Here is an 18,594-nt window from a genome sequence, read left to right as displayed (position 1 = left end):
GCACGGCGAGGTGCATAGGATTTGATACTATGTGATATTGATGTGATAGGATTGGTATCAATAAGCTAAAAACCATGATTTGCACAAGGCGCGTAACGGAAGTAGGTACCAAAACTAACAAATAAAATGTAATTAAAATAAAATACAAATTGGATTAACAATATACTTATTTATTATATATATTATGTAATTTAAATTGTCCACAGTACAGTACAGTACAGTAAATTGTTACAATACAAAATACATATATACATATGCAAATCTACAACATCGTAATATCTATATATCCCATTATGTATAATTATATTAGCTTCGCTTAATACTCTATTAAACTAATAAGATACCTAATTGCTTGAAGTTAGTTACCTTCAAATTTTATAATAAGCCTATATACCTAACTCAAAATATTTGTAGCCATACCATAACAATGAACTCACTGGGAATAAACCATATTTTGATGTGCAGCATATTGAACCGCCCAGACGGCCTACCGCGAAGCACTTCTGGTCTAATTGCCTCTCTATCGCCCGAATATGTAAGTTATAAGTATAGGCTAAAAACTAATTTTTAATTGTCGCGGTAGATCCTCAGTTTTGTCTTCTATAAGGCGGTCTACACATTGAACGCACGCCGGTCTGATGCGGCGTGTGAGACATCGCTGCATAAGTACGTGCATATCTGTCTCGTTCACACGCCGGAGGGGCGTTGGATTACTCATCTATGAAGTGGCAGTGGCGTAGCGTGAAATAATCTAGCCGTGGGTGAAACCACATCTGCGAGGCCTTTTAAATGTGTTTTTTCCAAAGTAATAAAAAAGTTGGCTTGGCGAGTACGAGGCCGTGAGCGAGAGACCCCATTCGCCCACGCCTAGCTATGCCACTGCGTCTATGTTGTGTGATATCTGCAACTGCATAAGGCTTTATAATTCTACAGTAATATACATTAGGTAGTGTAGAATTATTATACGATTATGATGCAAATCTTTACACTAGCGATGGTCTCTTCAGGCTCACGATGGGCGCGTGGATGTTGGGCGGCTGCGGAGTGGTGGGCGCGGGCGGGGGCACCCAGTCTCGCCCCAGTGCGTAACGAACCTGAAACATTGCACGTGTTAGAACACTCATCTCATCTTTAAATAACCGCTTGTATAAGTGTACGGTCTCAGTGGTGACTGTCCTGTAGCGTGTTCGGCGAAGCGTACGAGCGGTTTCAATACCAGCGTTTTTTTTCTGCACGTGAACGGTCTTTAAGGCGTTATGTGCTTACACGTGTGCTATGTTTTGCTACATTTGATCTATTATAAATAAATAAAATAAAATCACTTTATTGCAGACGTTACAGTCCATATCATTAAAAAATATCTTAAATCTAATTGAGGTATCTGCCTCTTTCTGGGACACTTGCTACTTAAGCATGCGATCGTACCCATTTCCGCTAAATGGGGCAGTCCCTAATGAAAATTATAGCGCGTATAAAACGCTAGTCTGAAACCGCCCTACATCAGCGTGGCGTCGAGCTTCCAAATGTGCACTTATCGGGCCCCTCACTTACGTTTACTTTGGTTTAAGATGGAATTGATATCCCTACGCCAGACGCCTCGCTGGCCGCTCTGTTCCAACATCCGCTCAGTTTACACACTAACATGATACCGCTACGTCACGGGTTAGGTTTCTATTGTTTTTAGGGTACGTAACGCCCATTCCTGAGGTCCTTGATGACTAACATAGTTACATAGCCCGCTCAGCTCAGTGAATGAGCCCTACAAAAATGATAGTGACACCACAGCGGCTGTAGCACAGTCGCATTTTTATCACTTGTCACTATGCCTGACACTTTCGCACTTATATACTTGTTTGAACGTGATAGGCATAGCGACAAGTGATCAAAATGACTTTTAAACATTAATAATGTATGGTAGGTAGGTAAGTATCATATGACTGTATGCTGTAATTTCGGAGTTGTGTCGGTCTCTGTCTCGTTTCATTTAGTTTCAAAGTGAACATCCAATAAAAAAAAAATTGTAATAGGTAATTATTCAGATTTTTGATATGGGCGATATGGCTGTTTTATCTGGTAAATGTCAGTAATGTTCAAATATTTCAAAATGTCTAATATTATTTTCATTTATTTTTAACTTTGTTTTTTAACATATGTTGTCTTAAATAAACGGATTTATTATTATTATTTTGTTTCACAGTAGAATGTTACTAACTTGTACTTGTAGGAAGAGATTTTATCAATGAAAATGTATTTTTAGAATGTTTTTTCATGTTTTGAGTATTTGTTTAGCAATTAAGTAACAAAATTAGACACTCATTTAAGGCCCAGTAGGTTCGTGTTCTTCTCTCACTCTCACTGAGCGTATGTGTGAACGAAAGGAATGCACGTGCTCCGGACCGCAGATATCGTGTTTTTTAATTTTAATTTTTTGTAAGTTTTAACAAAAGGACAAGTAACCGATGAGTCAATTCCACAAAAATAAAATTGCGCAATTTTAGCAATTTTCATATTTATAACTTTTGTGCATAAATTGTTACGAAACTTTAAAGTGGATTTCTACTGACTACCTAAAGGTTGTCTGGAAGAGATCGTTCTGTTGCGATAAGGCCGCCTGTTGTTTACCTCTAATCTTCATGTATTATGTGTTTCCATGTACATTTTTTCTGAGGCTGTGCAATAAAGAGGTTTTGTATTGTATTGTATTGTATTGTATTGTATTGTATTGTATTGTGGGTTATAGACATGTTCGTGATTTTTTTTTTCGAACAACGTCAAAAAATCAGGATTCGAATTGCTGAATTTCCTCGAAAAAACCCCCAAGATTGCTAGTGAAATTTATGACAATCGTATTGTTGTCTAGAAAAACGGTACGATATTAAAAAAATCCGCTCTCTGAACCTACTGCACCTTAAAAAAGCGGTAAAAGAAAAGAAACATTCAATAAGTTTTCTTTGTTAAAAAATATTTCACTAGGTTCATTATGTATAACGTAAGAAACAAATAGTATTATAGCTAATGAAATATAACCGAAATCAAAGAATTTGTTACAAAGTTACAGCAATTTAGTCATTCATAATGAAAATGGACTTCATCCTCTGTAACTAATATTACACCAAAGGTACAAATTAAATATGATCATACAAATGGGTATTAATTAAAGTCCATGCACTTTGCTAAAAAGTACCCCTAGGGTACAATCGGCATACAGCTTAGTCGATATTATCCTATAGCCGAAATATACCTTACCCTGGTACCTTAATAGATGACGGGCGAGCCGCAGCGCTTTATCTACACAAAAGGACACATCATATTAAATCATTCACTACAATGTACTGTAACTAATCCTAACAGGGGGATTTTTAATGCAACATGTCTTGTATAAAATGCATGCTTAACCCTTTGAACGTGACGCCCATCGTGTACGGCGCCATCGTGAACCTAGTCGTAATGCACGAACGTAATTTGTCTGTAGCAGCGCGTCAAAAGCGTTCTTGGCGGTCAAAAGGTTCATAATTTTTAAAGCATTGCTTGTTGCAGTCTCTAAAACGCTGGCATTTCAAATCCGATGGTTTCTACGCATGCTAAATAGTTTATATAATAGGGGAAAAGCAGGCCTAGTACCTTCATTAGGAATATAAAGCTGTCGAGATGTTTCAACTACACTGTATACCTAAATAAAACAAATGTTTGGTGATCCATCTTTATTTTCAACATTAATATTCCATTTGGTTCCGAGTTTTTATATTACTCGTATAATATATGTTATGTATTTATAGATATAGATATTATCTAAGTTGATTACAAAATGTCTACTTACATTCATTTATGAATTTAATTATAAATTAAGTACGAACAGCAATCGTTACTTATTTTTATGTTTTTAGTCTTACCGAGTGCGACTACTAAGTTCAACATTGAATATTCCATTTCATTTACATAAGTATAAATAATCATAGCTAGATATGTTTAAAACGACTAAAAACCACTAATAGGTATTTTTTTTATCAAAGGGCATTGAGTATAATAACTGTACATTTTTCGCTCTTTTATCTTTGAAGAATACGCTACTAAATACCCTTTAAAAGGTATTTTTCTTGGTTTTTACTCAAACGTGGACAGACAAACAATAAGCGATTGTAACACAACCAAATAAAGCTCAATATAATATTGTAGCCACCGCAGCAGCCGCAAATCAGTACAATATTTGATCACAATGACAAATTTAGAGAGAAAATTCGTTGTTTTGACATCGAAAACATTGCAATTGTGATCAGATTTTATTCTGAGTTCCTAGTTGTAATGTACATAACGTGAACAACAAAGAAAACAACAACCCATCATTCCTGACACACAACCTGATTTAATCCAAGGTGATTAATACCTGAAATTATTTGAATTACTTATTTTAATGTCAGCTAAACCCCAAATGCGAACAATTGTAATAAACTACCAGACATATCAAATAATTTCAGCAATATTAAAACTCTGACAACATTCGGAAGAAAACGAAGGAGTAAGTACTAAGTAGTCAGAACACAACATCAGAAGTGGGATAAAATCAGTTGGTGTGAGTAGGATTACATAAAAGTAATGTAGTTATGGTATGAGGTCAGTTAGGCGAGCACCTTGGGGTGAAATTAATAATAGGTTAACAATTATTAGTATTAAATAATTAGTAAAAAAACCTTCTAAGTACAATATCCGTAACAAAGATATGTTTGTTAAAAAGTATGTGAATGACGCAATGTGGTCATTATTATTCGTCCACGGTAGAGAATGAAAGTGATTAATGACCTTTTAACTTTAAACATTGCTTATGCATAGAATTGATCTCGACTTTAAATACAACCGCCTCCCCTTGTCTATACGTATTACGTAAAGGGTAGTTGTACACTCAAAGCGATTTTTAAGGATTAAGTATTAATTTTGATTTCGTATAATACCTAGACAAACTCTTTTTTATTGTATGTGGAAAAAACCAGTTCAATATGGGAGAACTAATAACATTCTTCTTATAAGTAAGTAAACAATAATAGAGATAGATTTGGAATAAATAGTCCTTTAGATACAAAGCTTGTCTACGTCTTCCTAATTAGTAATTAGATAAAAGGATAATGAATCAGGCTAGGACACGAATTCTTGCACGAAACCAGAACAAAATTCAATTTAGTACCTACTACTTACATTACAAGCATAAAATAAAAGCAACGGTGTTAACTGCGACATGCCAACTTTTCAATATTTTCATGCGTAAACCTACAGATTAAATTTTCGGTATTTTTATCACAAGATTCATGCTAGAATTCCTATTCTACTGATCCACCGATAGAGGGAACTTGAAACTTCAACAAGGAATGTAATGGCACTTTAATTTATATTCACCTAGTTATCACATGGGGAACTCTTTATCACATCAATATTACACTTATTTCTTTTTTTGGGGCAAATATTGATTATCATAATTTTCAAATAGTAAAGAAAAGATACAGCCTACAAAATGATTATAACAACTAGAATAACTTTTTTATTGAGGTCATACACAGGCTGAAAACGAAGTAACACTTTAACTATCGAAAGTTATAGTTCAATTTGCACATAGCGTTCTAGACTCTAGACGTAGTAGCTTATCATATATATATATATATCGAAACGCTCAATATATGTATGTACAGTCACGTTTGAAAATATCGCTTCGAAAATGTGCCAAAATATACACTACCTTAATATATGGGCAATAAAGTCGTGTATACATATTTTTGGCACTTTTTTCGTATCGATATTTTCAGATGTGACCGTACCTATTAATCCTATTATACAGGACGCGTGACATGAGGCGTTAAGTATAGTTGTTAGTGAGGAATTCAGAACTTAAACCTGTGTATGACCATTTGGTATACGAAAAAGGGGTTGCCACCCGTCTATATTACTATATTTTGGCTTTTTTTACTGTTGAAAAATCTATTGAAAGAGGAAATACGAGGTTACGCCATATCCATACGTATCGATCATAAAATAGTATTCCTAAATTTTTCCTCCGGTGTACTATATTTCTTCCACCTAGTTTTGGAAAATACTACATCAAAAAAAAAAAGGTGGCAACCCCATATACAATAGTACCGGGGTTTATTTGCCAATGTGGTTTTCAGGGCCCGGTTCAGTGACAGTTCGCCGCGAGCGAGACGCGGCGCTCATCTGGTGGGTCGACATCCCTTCCTGAAAGTGTTGCTCCAGTTATTCACAATCTACTGGGGATGGAGGGTTAGTTGATGCAAGAGAAACGGAACACAAGACATGGCAAACAAGCACAAAACTACTGGACTAATCCAAACTAAATGCTATGTTAGGTTACCTAGACCTTTAGTTCACATCACCAGACATAGGTATATTTGACATTTTCTTATAGGCATTCATTAGTATTACCTACTCGTAACGGCGAAGCGTGGCCATAACTGAATGAAATTTTAAATCTACTACCGACGATACTAAAATTTACTGATGTAACCCATTTTCAAGTGGCGTAAACCAAAGAATGACAATCATATTTTGTTCTAGAAGGTGATACGTATTGTCGATATGCCTTTTGGCAAGAAGTAGGGTATATGGTAAGAAGTAAAGTTTCGTTTCCGCGCTTTTGCTTATAATAACATGCCTGAAAAATAGGTAAAGAGGACAGAATTGCAGCTAATCTACGGTTACGTGACGCCACGCCACTGCTCTACTGGTGCGCAACTACCATCACTCAGGTCACTTATTCTCGCGTACGGTGGACGGAGTTATCCACGTTACAGAGCAAACGTTACTTTCTGATGTGTCAGGATTTTTTGTCGTTTTTCAGGGTTGCGGGAGTACTTCGTCAGTACAGGTCATGTTTTTAGATACCTCAATTAGTTATAATCAATCACATAAATATAGAGGCTTGTAAATATAGCCGATTTCAAAAAAACTTCGTGATACGGATACATATGTAAAGAACCCAGTGGGATTTAGAGAAGTGACCGTCCAGGAAATGTAATAGGATTTTTGAGGTGATGTTCGGGCTTTTGTCAGGATATTCCATTTTTCCACATAGCAACCCTACGCGCGATGGCGGGGGGCTCTGTGACGTCGATAAGCCCGCCTGTAAACTGTATTGTTGACGTTACCTTGAAGATGTTGGTGAGCTCGTCCAGCAGCGCCTCGTAGCGGAAGGAGATGCGGATGTCGGGCACGTTGGTGCGCGTGATGTCGTTGCCGGCCACGCCCTCCTTCATGTAGTTGGGGCCCAGCCAGTACTGCTTCATCTGTGGATTATACAGTTTCTTATTACAATGCAGTGGGTCTTATAGAATAATGGGTACAGTAAACTTTACTAGCTTCTTCCATTAGAAAAGTGTGTAATGTTTGTAATGTGAAGTTGGGCCAAAATCAGAATGCTTCAGTCTCGTAAAACTTAAGGTTAATTACTGGTTAAATTCAAGTGTTCCTGCGCCCATTTTCTGAATATTGAAACTTCTGTCTGATACGATGGAAAGTCAGCGGCTAGATTACAGGTGTTAATGTTTATAGAATAGAGGAACCTTTAATTAATAACTATTATGGATAATGCTGGCTCTGTAGTCTAGCAGACGTGTTGTTATCAGGCAGAGTTGCAATACTTGCAGTCTTACAATTTGGAGCCACGGGCGTCTCAGGATTAATGTCTCTTTTGGAACTATTATGGCCTGATACAGAGTAATGTTAAGGGTGCCAAGAAGATGGAAGATGTTACCTCATGCGGGAAGCCGGACATCAGTACGGAGTTGCGCGCCAGCTCGCACATGTCGCAGGAGGAGAGCTTCCACACTTGTGCCGCGATGCTGTACTCCTCCATCAGCGGTTCCTGACGGTCGATACCAAAATGTTATTTAAAACAATCCAATTCATCGGCTCAAACTATTGGGAAACGGCCAAGCCACATATTTTGACTAAGGTGTAGAATTTGTGAAGTTAGGGCTTGTAGAGTTAGAAGCTTGGCTCTACGTGAGATCTGATAAGTTTTGACAGTGCGTTATGGTTTTGTCTTGGCAACATTTTACATGAAAATGTTTTTGGTGGGATTTCATTTCTTTTTGTAAGTAGCTTATGACAATCCTTCTTTTTTCTTTAAGGGGTGATAGTTCCTAGTTTTAGAATTTTATTGTAGTTTGTGTACTAATACTAGCTTACATATCAAATTTCAGCTTTCTAGAACTTCAGGAAATACCCCAAGAGTTTTGATGATCATTAAAAAAAAAAACCAAAGCAAAGTAACGCCTGATTCTATTAATTGTTTTGATGATCATCAGCGAGTGAGTGAATGAGTGAGTGAGTCAGTGACGAGATCGGGTTTTTTTAGATATCGATAAAATCCAAAGTAAGCTATGTAATTGAAACTTTCTATGTTGAATAAATGCACTATTTAAATCATATACCGAGAATTTTGTTTATCTGGTATAATTCAAATCCAACTTATGAAAGTTCAAAAAAACTACGAAGCGGTTGGAGAAAAGGAAGGTAGTGCCCTTACACTTCGTATGGCTCGTCTTGGCGGCAGGCGGGGGCACTACCGTATCCCCAGATCCCACACATTCAAAATGACGCGCTAATGTTTCTTATACATCAGTAGGGTTAAGATGGTCGGCTTTTTATCATTTGTCACCATGCCTGTCACGTTCTAACAAGTATGTGAGTGGGAAAGTGATGGGCATAGTGACAGGTGGAAAAAATGGAACCATGCTGCCATCGCAGAGCAGGTCTACGCTACGCCCAGACAGCTGATTACCTATAAATATGATTTAATGAACGGTGCATAGAGTTGGATTACCTTGGTGAAGTGGAACTGCAGCGGGTCATCAGTGCTGAGCGTGATGGCGAGGCCTCTTGCCAGGAACTCCGGCAGCGGGTTGCGATGATAATTCAAGAACAGGGAATTGTTGCTGAGCGGAGACATTGCTATCGCGATCTGTGTCAAGTAGTACAGGTATTGCAGTACTGGGACCTGGAGAAAAATGGAGTTTTTGGTCCGTTAAAATCAAATTATACACAACGCAGTATAACAGCTGATATAATGATGATCAAATCCACTTGAATGATTTTGGCCGCAGCGACTGTAGGTCCAGGAATGGCTTTTATTTGTCTTCTAACTGCTATTATTAACTCTACACTATATTGTGCCTTTAGATGCTTCCGCACCCGATCTTCCTGTTTCGGGTGTATAAAAGGTACAAGCGCACTTTGCAGCACACCGACATAAAGAAAAGTAATAGCTGTTGATGTTCAAGAATTATTTAATTTTGCTTTCTCATGAATTCGTTACGACGCTCTGATAAGGTCTGATGTAATTACCTTCCTAAGCAGCAGCCCATGGGAGATGTTCTCAGCAAGCATGAACCCGCAGACGAGATGCTGCACAGGCCCAGCTTCACCACAATGCGGGCGGAGAACGAACGTGTTCAGCCCTTGTTCCCTGTTAAAATTACAAGAAGTTAAGACTTTATATTTCTATATAAAAGAACAGATGGGAGTTATAGAATTAGAAAAATTCCGGTGTTGAACATTTTATAACCTAACCAGAATTGGTGCTGAGACCATAGCGCATCATGTCCGCTAGCCTCTTGTCAACCAACAACAAATAATTTATATATTCAGATAGAATGTTTGGACACCATAGAGGCAGCTCTATATGAGCCCGGCACCGGAGAATGAGGATTAGAAACTGAGGCTGAGCATAATGACGTGTTCTTCTTGGTTTGAAGTTAAGATTCATTGTGAGTTGTTACCCCTGCGATTTGGCGAATTAAAATCGGACATTTATTTTTGAAAAAATCTCATTTTGTAATAATTAAGCACGTACTGAAATGTACATAACATGTTGTGTTGACTACTTACTTGCGGAAGTGGTTGAGCACAGTGATGTTGGCGTACATATAGTAGAGATAGTAGGCGTAGGGCGGATTCTCCTCGTCGTCCCAGTCACCCGGTGCACGGACCTCGGGGTCCAGGATCGGGTTCTCAGGCTTCGACTCGTCGTCCACGCTGTCGAAACCGACCACGTGCTGCGAATACCAGACAACTTGAATCGGGAAAAGGAAAAACGTGCACATTGGGGCTATCTGTGAAACTCACTTCCTGCGAATCTATTCCTAGCCCACTATACATTGGATCTTTTGAAATCGAGAGTGAATAGACATCTCTTAGGTAAGGAGATATGCTCCATCCTAGATCATATCGGCACTTACCATCAGGTGAGTTTAAAACAAAATCATTGTCTTTTGAGATATAAACGTTAGGTACCTGATGAAAGAGACGAGATTTTACTGATGACAATTAATATAAATAACACCTATCTGCAAGACTTACCGTTAGAAATTTGTGCAGCTCTATGTTGCTATTGGGATCCTTGGTGACTTCGAATAATGGTAGGAAAATATTAGTAAGGAGCTCTTGGAAGTTGTTCATGATCTTGTTGGATTTGAAAATATCGCTGTAAAAGAAAGAAGAACGATTAAGAAGATAATCTTCGATATATTTAAATGAGAATAATTAATTCTGTAGTTTATATTCGTGCTTATAAGAGGAAATCTATAGGTAGGTCTATAGAAGCGAGAGAAAAATCACTTGATGTTGAGCAAACAAAGGCATTCGATAGAATTAGCAGCACATTTTTATTACCTTAGCTAAGATAGCAATTAAAAACAAGATCATATGAGTATATAGCCATTAGCCTTAATATATCATAGGTACTATAATCATAAGATTGATTATCTCAGGCAATTGCTATTAACAATAAGGTTAGTTTGGTTGGTTTTACTATGCTGAGTGGAGTTCCACAAGGGTTTCTTCTTGCACTTCTTCTTTTCAAAACAATAGCAACATATGGAATTATATTATTGGTACTCACTAAAGCCTAGGTATCTGGATGAGCCATCGCACGTTGTTGGAGTGCACGTCGTACTGGATGGCCCAGTTGGCCAGATTTGCCCACTCACTCGGGCTCTTGCCGTAAATGGATAGACGTAGCTCCGCATTTTGGTATTTACTCTCCTCTAAGTCTGAGGCTACTTCCTGTAAATTTAACAGATTTCAAATGGTTAATATATACGATATATAATAATATAAGTGTTTTCAATTTCAATCTTTGTAATGTACAGTAGCAAAAATGTACCTATTTGGTAGTATGTTTTCATTTATGTATAATTTTTTTGTGTTCCTTTTTATGTCTGTTTTTTTTTTCTGTTTTCTGTTGCGTTGACGTAATATGTGCCGCCACTATCATAGTTTTAAGTCAGGTCCCCACTGAAAACCAGCGCCACGGATTGCCGCGGCATTATGCTGAGTAGGGATCCTATTTTAGCGGCCAATGTTTTTCTTTCTCTGTATATTCTTCTTTTTCCAAATGTAATGTGTTGTAGCGTTAAATAAATGTATTTTCTTTCTTTCTATATATGATAAGCGTCCCGAATTGGACACATTTCATTAACAATTAAAATTTGAATTTCAAACGTACCTTTATAATCCTAGCGAAGTATTTCCCATTCATGTGGTTGTCGGTCTTAAGGAACACTTCTCGGAGTCTTGACTCGCCGATGGGGTTGTATTTGGCATTGAATTTGTCGAACCGATGGAACGTGTTGCGGTCCTGTATGAAAAGTACAACATAAGTATATATTATGTAAGTTTAGAGAAGTAGAAAACAAATAATTTGAAAGACGAGATATGCAGGATAATACTAATACTGCTAGCAAAGACCAAATGATAATGTTAGGACTCACCGGCCATGTGAATACACTAGGATTATATTTAATACTGTAAATATTTTATTTACATAGTTTGTTGGCTATACATACCTATAACCTAATCAGTTCTGATCTGAACTGAATGGGTGTCTACGAAATTATTGAATTCTGTGGCAGGGTGCCATTTCCGAATGGGTAAGCTCAGGCAAAACCTACTTTTTCATTGACACCTATAGTATGCTCGGTTACCAATCGGTGAGCAGATCTGAATCAAGTTCCATGAACAGCTCGTCACTCTCAAGATGACTAAATCTTAAATAAGAAGAATGAGATGAGATTTTCCACTAATTTAATTTTTGTAGGTAATTATTTAATCTTTGGTTCAGAGAAGCATAAACTTCAAAGCACTTACCGCATGCACATCCAGCATATCTACAGTCAAGTCATAAGTACTAAGGTTCATGGACTGGAACACGGCCTTGAGGGTCATGGGCACGCCCTTGTGCAGCGTCACCACCTCGTCCGCGTGGTTCTTGAGGGTCTTCTTGATGAAGCGCAGCAAGTGCTTCTGGTTCATGCACGATGCTGCGTGGATGTGGGTGTCCACTTTTCTGTAACGACATAGAGGACTTCAAAACTTTTGAACTTGACAAGAATCTTTCTAAACTTCTACTATTCTAGTTTTACTAGATTCTTCACTTTTAGTCGTTAGTCGAGTCTTGTGTGTGTAAGTATGTCTATTTTTTTGTGCGTGTATGTCTGTCGTGATTAGAAACAGTTCTAAAAACAGTAATTCTTCTCTCGACAGAACTCCAGTCTCCAGAAAGTCTCCAGAGAGTCTCCAGAATACAATTTAGAAAGTCTTTAATGTACTCGAGCTTCGTCGTCATTGCTAGAGAGTTAAATAACAAAACAAAGTGGTACAGTCAGCGTCAAATACTTTGTAGCAACCAAAGTAGCCAAATAGTTCGGTACACCATATATTTAGTATGGTGTACCGAACTATTTGGCCACTTTGACTGCTACGAAGTATTTGACGCTGACTGTACTAGGAGAGGTATTGACCTGATGTTATAAAAGTCGCGATGTGGCACGGCCTTTTGTGAAGCTAGCTCCCGCAGCTCGTTGAGCAGCACATGCAACTGGAACTTGGACGACAGGTAGGACAGTCGCCGGTAGCAGAAGGACTTCCTGAAGGCAAAAGATGAAGATATCAGGTCGAAATTCAACCAAGTGTTAAGACTGTTAAGTAAAAAGGTTTATTTTCAAAGATGTAACGTAAATCTAAGCGGAAGTGTTAACGGCAGGAATGGAACTTATGGTGGCATGATTACATGTTATTTTCTGACATAAACGATGAGTAATTGAGTACTTTAACTTATCGCTATCGCAGCAAGAACTTGGCAGCTCATATTAATACTTAAGTCCTATAACGATATTCAACGTAAAGATCCGCAGACCATCAGAAATTGGAAAACAGAGAAAGTAGAGGAACTTTGAAAATACAAAAGCATAATAAAGTCAACATTTTTCAGGTAACAAAAACAAATACTCACAGCGGTCCATCCGCGATCATGTTGCACATAGTATTCATGTCCTGAATATATTCCGGCAGTGGTATGTACTCGTACGGTACTCGGGTCTCCTGACCCTCTGCGCCCTTAGTGTACAGGTTGAAGACGCCGCGGTCTGAGCGTATGGTGTAGTCCTTCGGCTCGGGCATGTGGCATTCCCAGGGATCCTTGTCCCTGAACGGCGGGTGGACTACGTGATCTGGAAGTAAATTGGTTTTATTTAAATCAGTTATTTTAGTGGTTAGAGTACCAATAGCAGACTAGCACCACAAAGTATTTATTTAGGATAGCTCAAGACTGGCAACGCTAGCGACAGTTAGTTGTTGAAAAAACCTAGGATGTGGTCATAATGCTCAACGGGCTTAACAGTCGAGGGATCAACTGATCAAAAACGTACATATATAAGAGTGCGCTAGCGCCTAGCTAGTAAGCCTTAACAAACACTAGTCTATGTTACAAATATCACTAAGAGGCCTTTTGCAGATCTTCCAAGGGTACTGGACAAGATACCGTACCTGCTATATGTCCACTAGGACCCTTAGTGTAGGGCGCGTGGTTGGCGGGCGCGTCAGGGTCCATGTTGCGCAGGAACCGCGCGGTGATGGTGCAGAAGCTCTGGTGAGACATCTCCATGTAGCGCTTACGGATGTCTAGTGCCTGCACTAGGTAGGATGAGGCTTGTTGCAAATCTTCCAAGGGTACCTGAGAAGACAAGTAAAAATTCAGATTTTTTTTTATAAATAAGGCAAAGATGTTTACAACCGTATTATGAAAGGTGAAGGAATATGGAGCCACGAGACAAATGTTGGAGGCAAGTAGCAGGACAACTATAGTATGTTAGACGACCCAATTAAATTCTTGAGTCTGTGTGGAAACCCTAGTATTGCATTGGTTTGCAGTCCCAGCAACAGACAGTTTTAAGTAAGGTTTCTAACTTAATGTAAACTAAAGTCACTGTCTGCTCCAATCTTCTATTAACTTACTGACTCAAATTCATTACATGCCTCTGACTCAAATGTTTCCAATTTACAAACTTTTATTGAACAAAATTAATTTTCTATGCCGTGTGTCCCTCATGTAAGGCTTTGTTGCTAGTTAATCTAGCGTGTACTTGACTAGTCCGGCATGACCATATCGTGCTCGTCCCTGCGTTCCTCCAGCATAGTCCAGCCTAGCCAACAGTTTTCCACTTACCCCCGACGTGTCCTCCCCGCTGATGGCGACTCGCTGGAAGTGCGGCATGACCATGTCGTGCTCGAACTCGTCCCTGCGCTCCTCCAGCAGCGCTCCCGCCTCGCTGCCGCCGAACGAACGAACTGATTGACCGCATTCTGCAGCCCTGGAAGAAAGGGATGTGTTTTAACTGTAATTAAAACAAAGTAGCAAAAGATCAATACAAAAGCTATAGTCACACACACACACAAAAACTATGGACACATATCTTATTGCCATTGCTTATCTTAGTGCCATTTCGTGGCACTTTATACTTCTTTTGTTTTTGTTATATCATGTAATTTAATGTGTCTTGTTTGTGTCTACGAATAAAAATATTCTATTATATTCTATTCTATTCTTATGCCTTGGTGGCTTTAATTGATCGCGTGGCTTTACAAGAAGCGCTGCGCTTTATTATATGTGCAATTTGTGCCTAACTAAAACATACTTATAAACTGAAATATATGTCATATACTAAAGAAAAAGTGGCTAAGCCCTAAAAGTGGCGGAGGCCGGATTCGAACAGGCGTCTTCAGCTATCGCAGCTATAATTTATAACGCCCTGAACCTCTAGGCTAGGCCATCCCATCGCGGTGGTACCCATCCCAATTTCTCGACTCTATCTAGGTATGCCAGCTTAGAAAGTCTTTGACTAACTCTAGCGAGGTTTCAATTTATAATTTTAGATAATATGTAGTGTGACCACTTAAAAGTACAAATCAAAATATTCGATATAATAATTTAATTTGTTCCCAAAAAGCTGTAAATATACTTAGTCAGAATTTCACTAAAAAGAAACAGCTTTATCTATTATGGACGCGTGCAACACCAGAGATATTACATGCGCGTTGCCGACCCTTTAAAAGCTAGTTTACTCCTTTTTTGAAGAACCGCATACTGTAGCCCTTCGGGAAAACCTCGGCAGGAAGCTCATTCCACAGCCAAAGCGTCCGCGGGAGGAAATTCCTCTTAAACCGCACAGTACGCGACCATTTAGGTTCTAGGGAAGGTTGTGAGGATGAACACCCTGCGGACGGTGCGCTGATAGAAAGCGGCCGTTGGCATCATGTCAAACAATTCTTCAGAGCACAGCCCATTGTAAAAGCGGAACACACACAAGCAGGCAAAGTCTCAATAAAGGTTCAATACCCCTTGGTTGACCATTGATGGAACGAAGTGCAACTAAACTTATCTTATCAACTAACGTTCATCCTTTATCATCAAAACAAAAGGGTGCAGAGTTCGATATTTGAAAGTCTAGCTAGAGCCCAAAATTAACGTAAGCCCGCTGAGACTGCTTATCTTATCAATCAAAACACTTTCATATAATCAATGCATTGCTCGTCTCTAAAATCGATATCTATGCGAGGCAGGCTCAGCGGTCATTGCCTGTCGTAGTGATTAATTATATTAATGATGTTTACAAAAGAGCTCTGTTTCCACAGTAATTAATAGCTCGGCGGCTATTTACATCCTCTGTAAATACTAATAAAACATTAGCCTTTGTTACTGTGTTAGTAGTTGACGAAATTATTTGTTTAACTACCTACTAAGTACCTACTTTTAGCTAGGCCAAGTCTATCAGGCCCGAGGATGAAAGGTCTGATCTCCATATACCAAAAAGTGTCCGACAAAAAACTATAAATAGGTGGCGCTACAGGGGCGCTACAATACCTAGAATACTTGAGAAAAAAATCTAATCCAAGACAGCGCACTTTAATCCATCAATAACGCCTAGGTTCTTAGCTACTCTAGCGCTACTCTGGAGAGATTTGGAACTATTATTTATAGCTGACAGCTGGACACTTTTGCAACAATTCTGCCTAAGGAGTTTCTGTTCCTTGCCTCTACCTTCCATAGCCTAGACCACGCGGCCCGCGGGCAGTGGGATGACACTCCTTTCGGCTTTTCCCGGCTCCGTTTGGGTCAGCATTGCTCCGAGAAATTATTAAGGTTGGCAAAGGTTGACGTCCCTATACGTCACGACCATAGATAAGATAATGACTTCAAACTTCGGATTTCTAGGAAGTGTCATTTCCTCATTTCTGTACGCTAGTACTATTATTTATTCTGTGCCGCGGGCACCGCAAAATAAGTCCCACCGAGTTTCTTTTAAAATTAAAAGCCTTTTTAATTATGTGAATTAACGAGAAATGTACATGTTACTTAAAATGACCGGTGTGAAGTTAGCAGCCAAAGTTAGCAGCCGCCGATAACCCAACCAAATTAAGAAGTCAAAATTTTAAACGTAAAAAATGTCATAGAGAACCAGTAAAAGAGCACCTGATGCATGTAATTACAAAGTAAACAGACCAAAAAGGACTAAAATTAATGCAAAACTAAAATATATTCACTTTCGTCAAAGCACTCATGCTATCTGTAATATTGCCTAGTAAAAAGGCAAGCAAGAGGTTTTCAAAACCGTTTCCATGCAGATAGATAGCTACATAATCAAGCTAAAGAGCTGCTGAAAGCTTTAAGTGATACTCGACCATTAACTTGGAGAAAAGGGGAGACCAAGGCAAACTGAACACAAAATATTCGAAATAGTTGCAATATTCAAAGATTTTTAGCATGAAGAACGGCAAGCAAGGGATTATCGACCTATGTGACAGTTAGCTAGTGTCACAACATATAAATGATTGTGCATCACAAGTTGATACTCGATCGATAAGACTAGTCAATTTACTGAAAATAAAATAAAATGATTTTCTTAGTTTAGCGGCTGCTGAGAGCTACGAGTGCTAAAACGGCCAGCAAGAGGTTTTTGAAACCTGAACTATACAGTTAGATGATCAAGCTACACAACTGGTCAGAGCTTAAAGTGAAACTTTACTACTATTTGGGGGAAAAGGGGAGACCAAGGCAAATATACCCAAAATATTTCAAATAGTTGCAGTTTTCAAACATTTTTAGCATGAAGGACGGCAAGCAAGGGATTTTCGACCTATGTAACAGTTAGCTAGTGTCACAACCTACAAATGACTGTGCATCGCAAGTTGATACTCGATCGATAAAACTAGTCAATTTACTGAAAAGTAAATAAAAAATGATTTTCTTACTTTAGTGGCTGCTGAGAGCTGCAAGCGCTAAAACGGCCAGCAAGAGATCTTTGAAACCTAAAGTATACAGTTAGATGATCAAGCTACACAACTGGTCAGAGCTTTAAGTAAAACTAGACTACTATTTGGGGGAGAAGGGGAGACCAAGTCAAATATACCCAAAATATTTAAAAAAGTTGCAGTTTTCAAAGATTTTTAGTATGAAGGACGGCAAGCAAGGGATTTTTGACCTATGTGACAGTTAGCTAGTGTCACAACATACAAATGATTGTGCATCGCAAGTTGATACTCGATCGATAAAACTAGTCAATTTACTGAAAGGTAAAAAAAAATGATTTTCTTAGTTAAGTGGCTGCTGAGAGCTACAAGCGCTAAAACGGCCAGCAAGAGATCTTTGAAACCTGAAGTATACAGCTAGATGATCAAGCTAAACAACTGGTCAGGGCTTTAAGTAGTACTAGACTACTATTTGGAGGAAAAGGGGAGACCAAGGCAAATATACCAATCAAATTTAAAATAGTTGCAGTTTTCAAAGATTTTTAGTGTGAAGGACGGCAAGCAAGGGATTTTCGACCTATGTGACATTTAGCTAGTGTAAAAACCTACAAATGATTGTGCATCGCAAGTTGATACTCGATCGATAAGACTAGTCAATTTACTGAAAGGTAAAAAAAAATGATTTTCTTAGTTTAGTGGCTGCTGAGAGCTACAAGCGCTAAAACGGCCAGCAAGAGATCTGTGAAACCTGAAGTATACAGCTAGATGATCAAGCTACACAACTGGTCAGAGCTTTAAGTAAAACTAGACTACTATTTGGGGGAAAAGGGGAGACCAAGTCAAATATACCCAAAATATTTCAAATAGTTGCAGTTTTCAAAGATTTTTAGCATGAAGGACGGCAAGCAAGGGATTTTCGACCTATGTGACAGTTAGCTAGTGTCACAACATACAAATGATTGTGCATCGCAAGTTGATACTCGATCGATAAGACTAGTCAATTTACTGAAAAAG

General features: G+C 38.6%; 1 protein-coding gene across 8 annotated transcripts in view; it reads right to left on the bottom strand.

Moving 5' to 3' along the window:
• Positions 1–149: 149 nt before the first annotated feature.
• The window catches only part of LOC133528329 (AMP deaminase 2-like), a 60,683-nt gene continuing 42,238 nt past the window's right edge, over positions 150–18,594 (bottom strand). For 5 of the 8 annotated variants that reach the window (XM_061865672.1, XM_061865675.1, XM_061865674.1 and 2 more), the window contains 14 exons: positions 14,501–14,645; positions 13,822–14,008; positions 13,289–13,505; positions 12,798–12,923; positions 12,145–12,343; positions 11,504–11,635; positions 10,898–11,061; positions 10,357–10,480; positions 9,886–10,052; positions 9,343–9,463; positions 8,822–8,995; positions 7,748–7,858; positions 7,143–7,280; positions 150–1,094 (listed from right to left, as the gene is read on the bottom strand). In XM_061865672.1, coding sequence (XP_061721656.1) covers positions 984–1,094; positions 7,143–7,280; positions 7,748–7,858; positions 8,822–8,995; positions 9,343–9,463; positions 9,886–10,052; positions 10,357–10,480; positions 10,898–11,061; positions 11,504–11,635; positions 12,145–12,343; positions 12,798–12,923; positions 13,289–13,505; positions 13,822–14,008; positions 14,501–14,645 — 2,116 coding nt within the window. In that variant the 3' untranslated portion in view covers positions 150–983. Of the gene's footprint in view, positions 1,095–3,246; positions 3,289–5,425; positions 6,214–7,142; positions 7,281–7,747; positions 7,859–8,821; positions 8,996–9,342; positions 9,464–9,885; positions 10,053–10,356; positions 10,481–10,897; positions 11,062–11,503; positions 11,636–12,144; positions 12,344–12,797; positions 12,924–13,288; positions 13,506–13,821; positions 14,009–14,500; positions 14,646–18,594 lie in introns of those variants that run through there. The other 3 variants (XM_061865678.1, XM_061865677.1, XM_061865673.1) reach the window with 3 other exon arrangements.

This window comes from Cydia pomonella, chromosome 19 (genome assembly GCF_033807575.1).
Source record: "Cydia pomonella isolate Wapato2018A chromosome 19, ilCydPomo1, whole genome shotgun sequence".
Taxonomy (NCBI): domain Eukaryota; kingdom Metazoa; phylum Arthropoda; class Insecta; order Lepidoptera; family Tortricidae; genus Cydia; species Cydia pomonella.
Note: the sequence above shows the minus strand (reverse complement) of the source record. Positions and strands in the feature narration are given on the sequence as shown.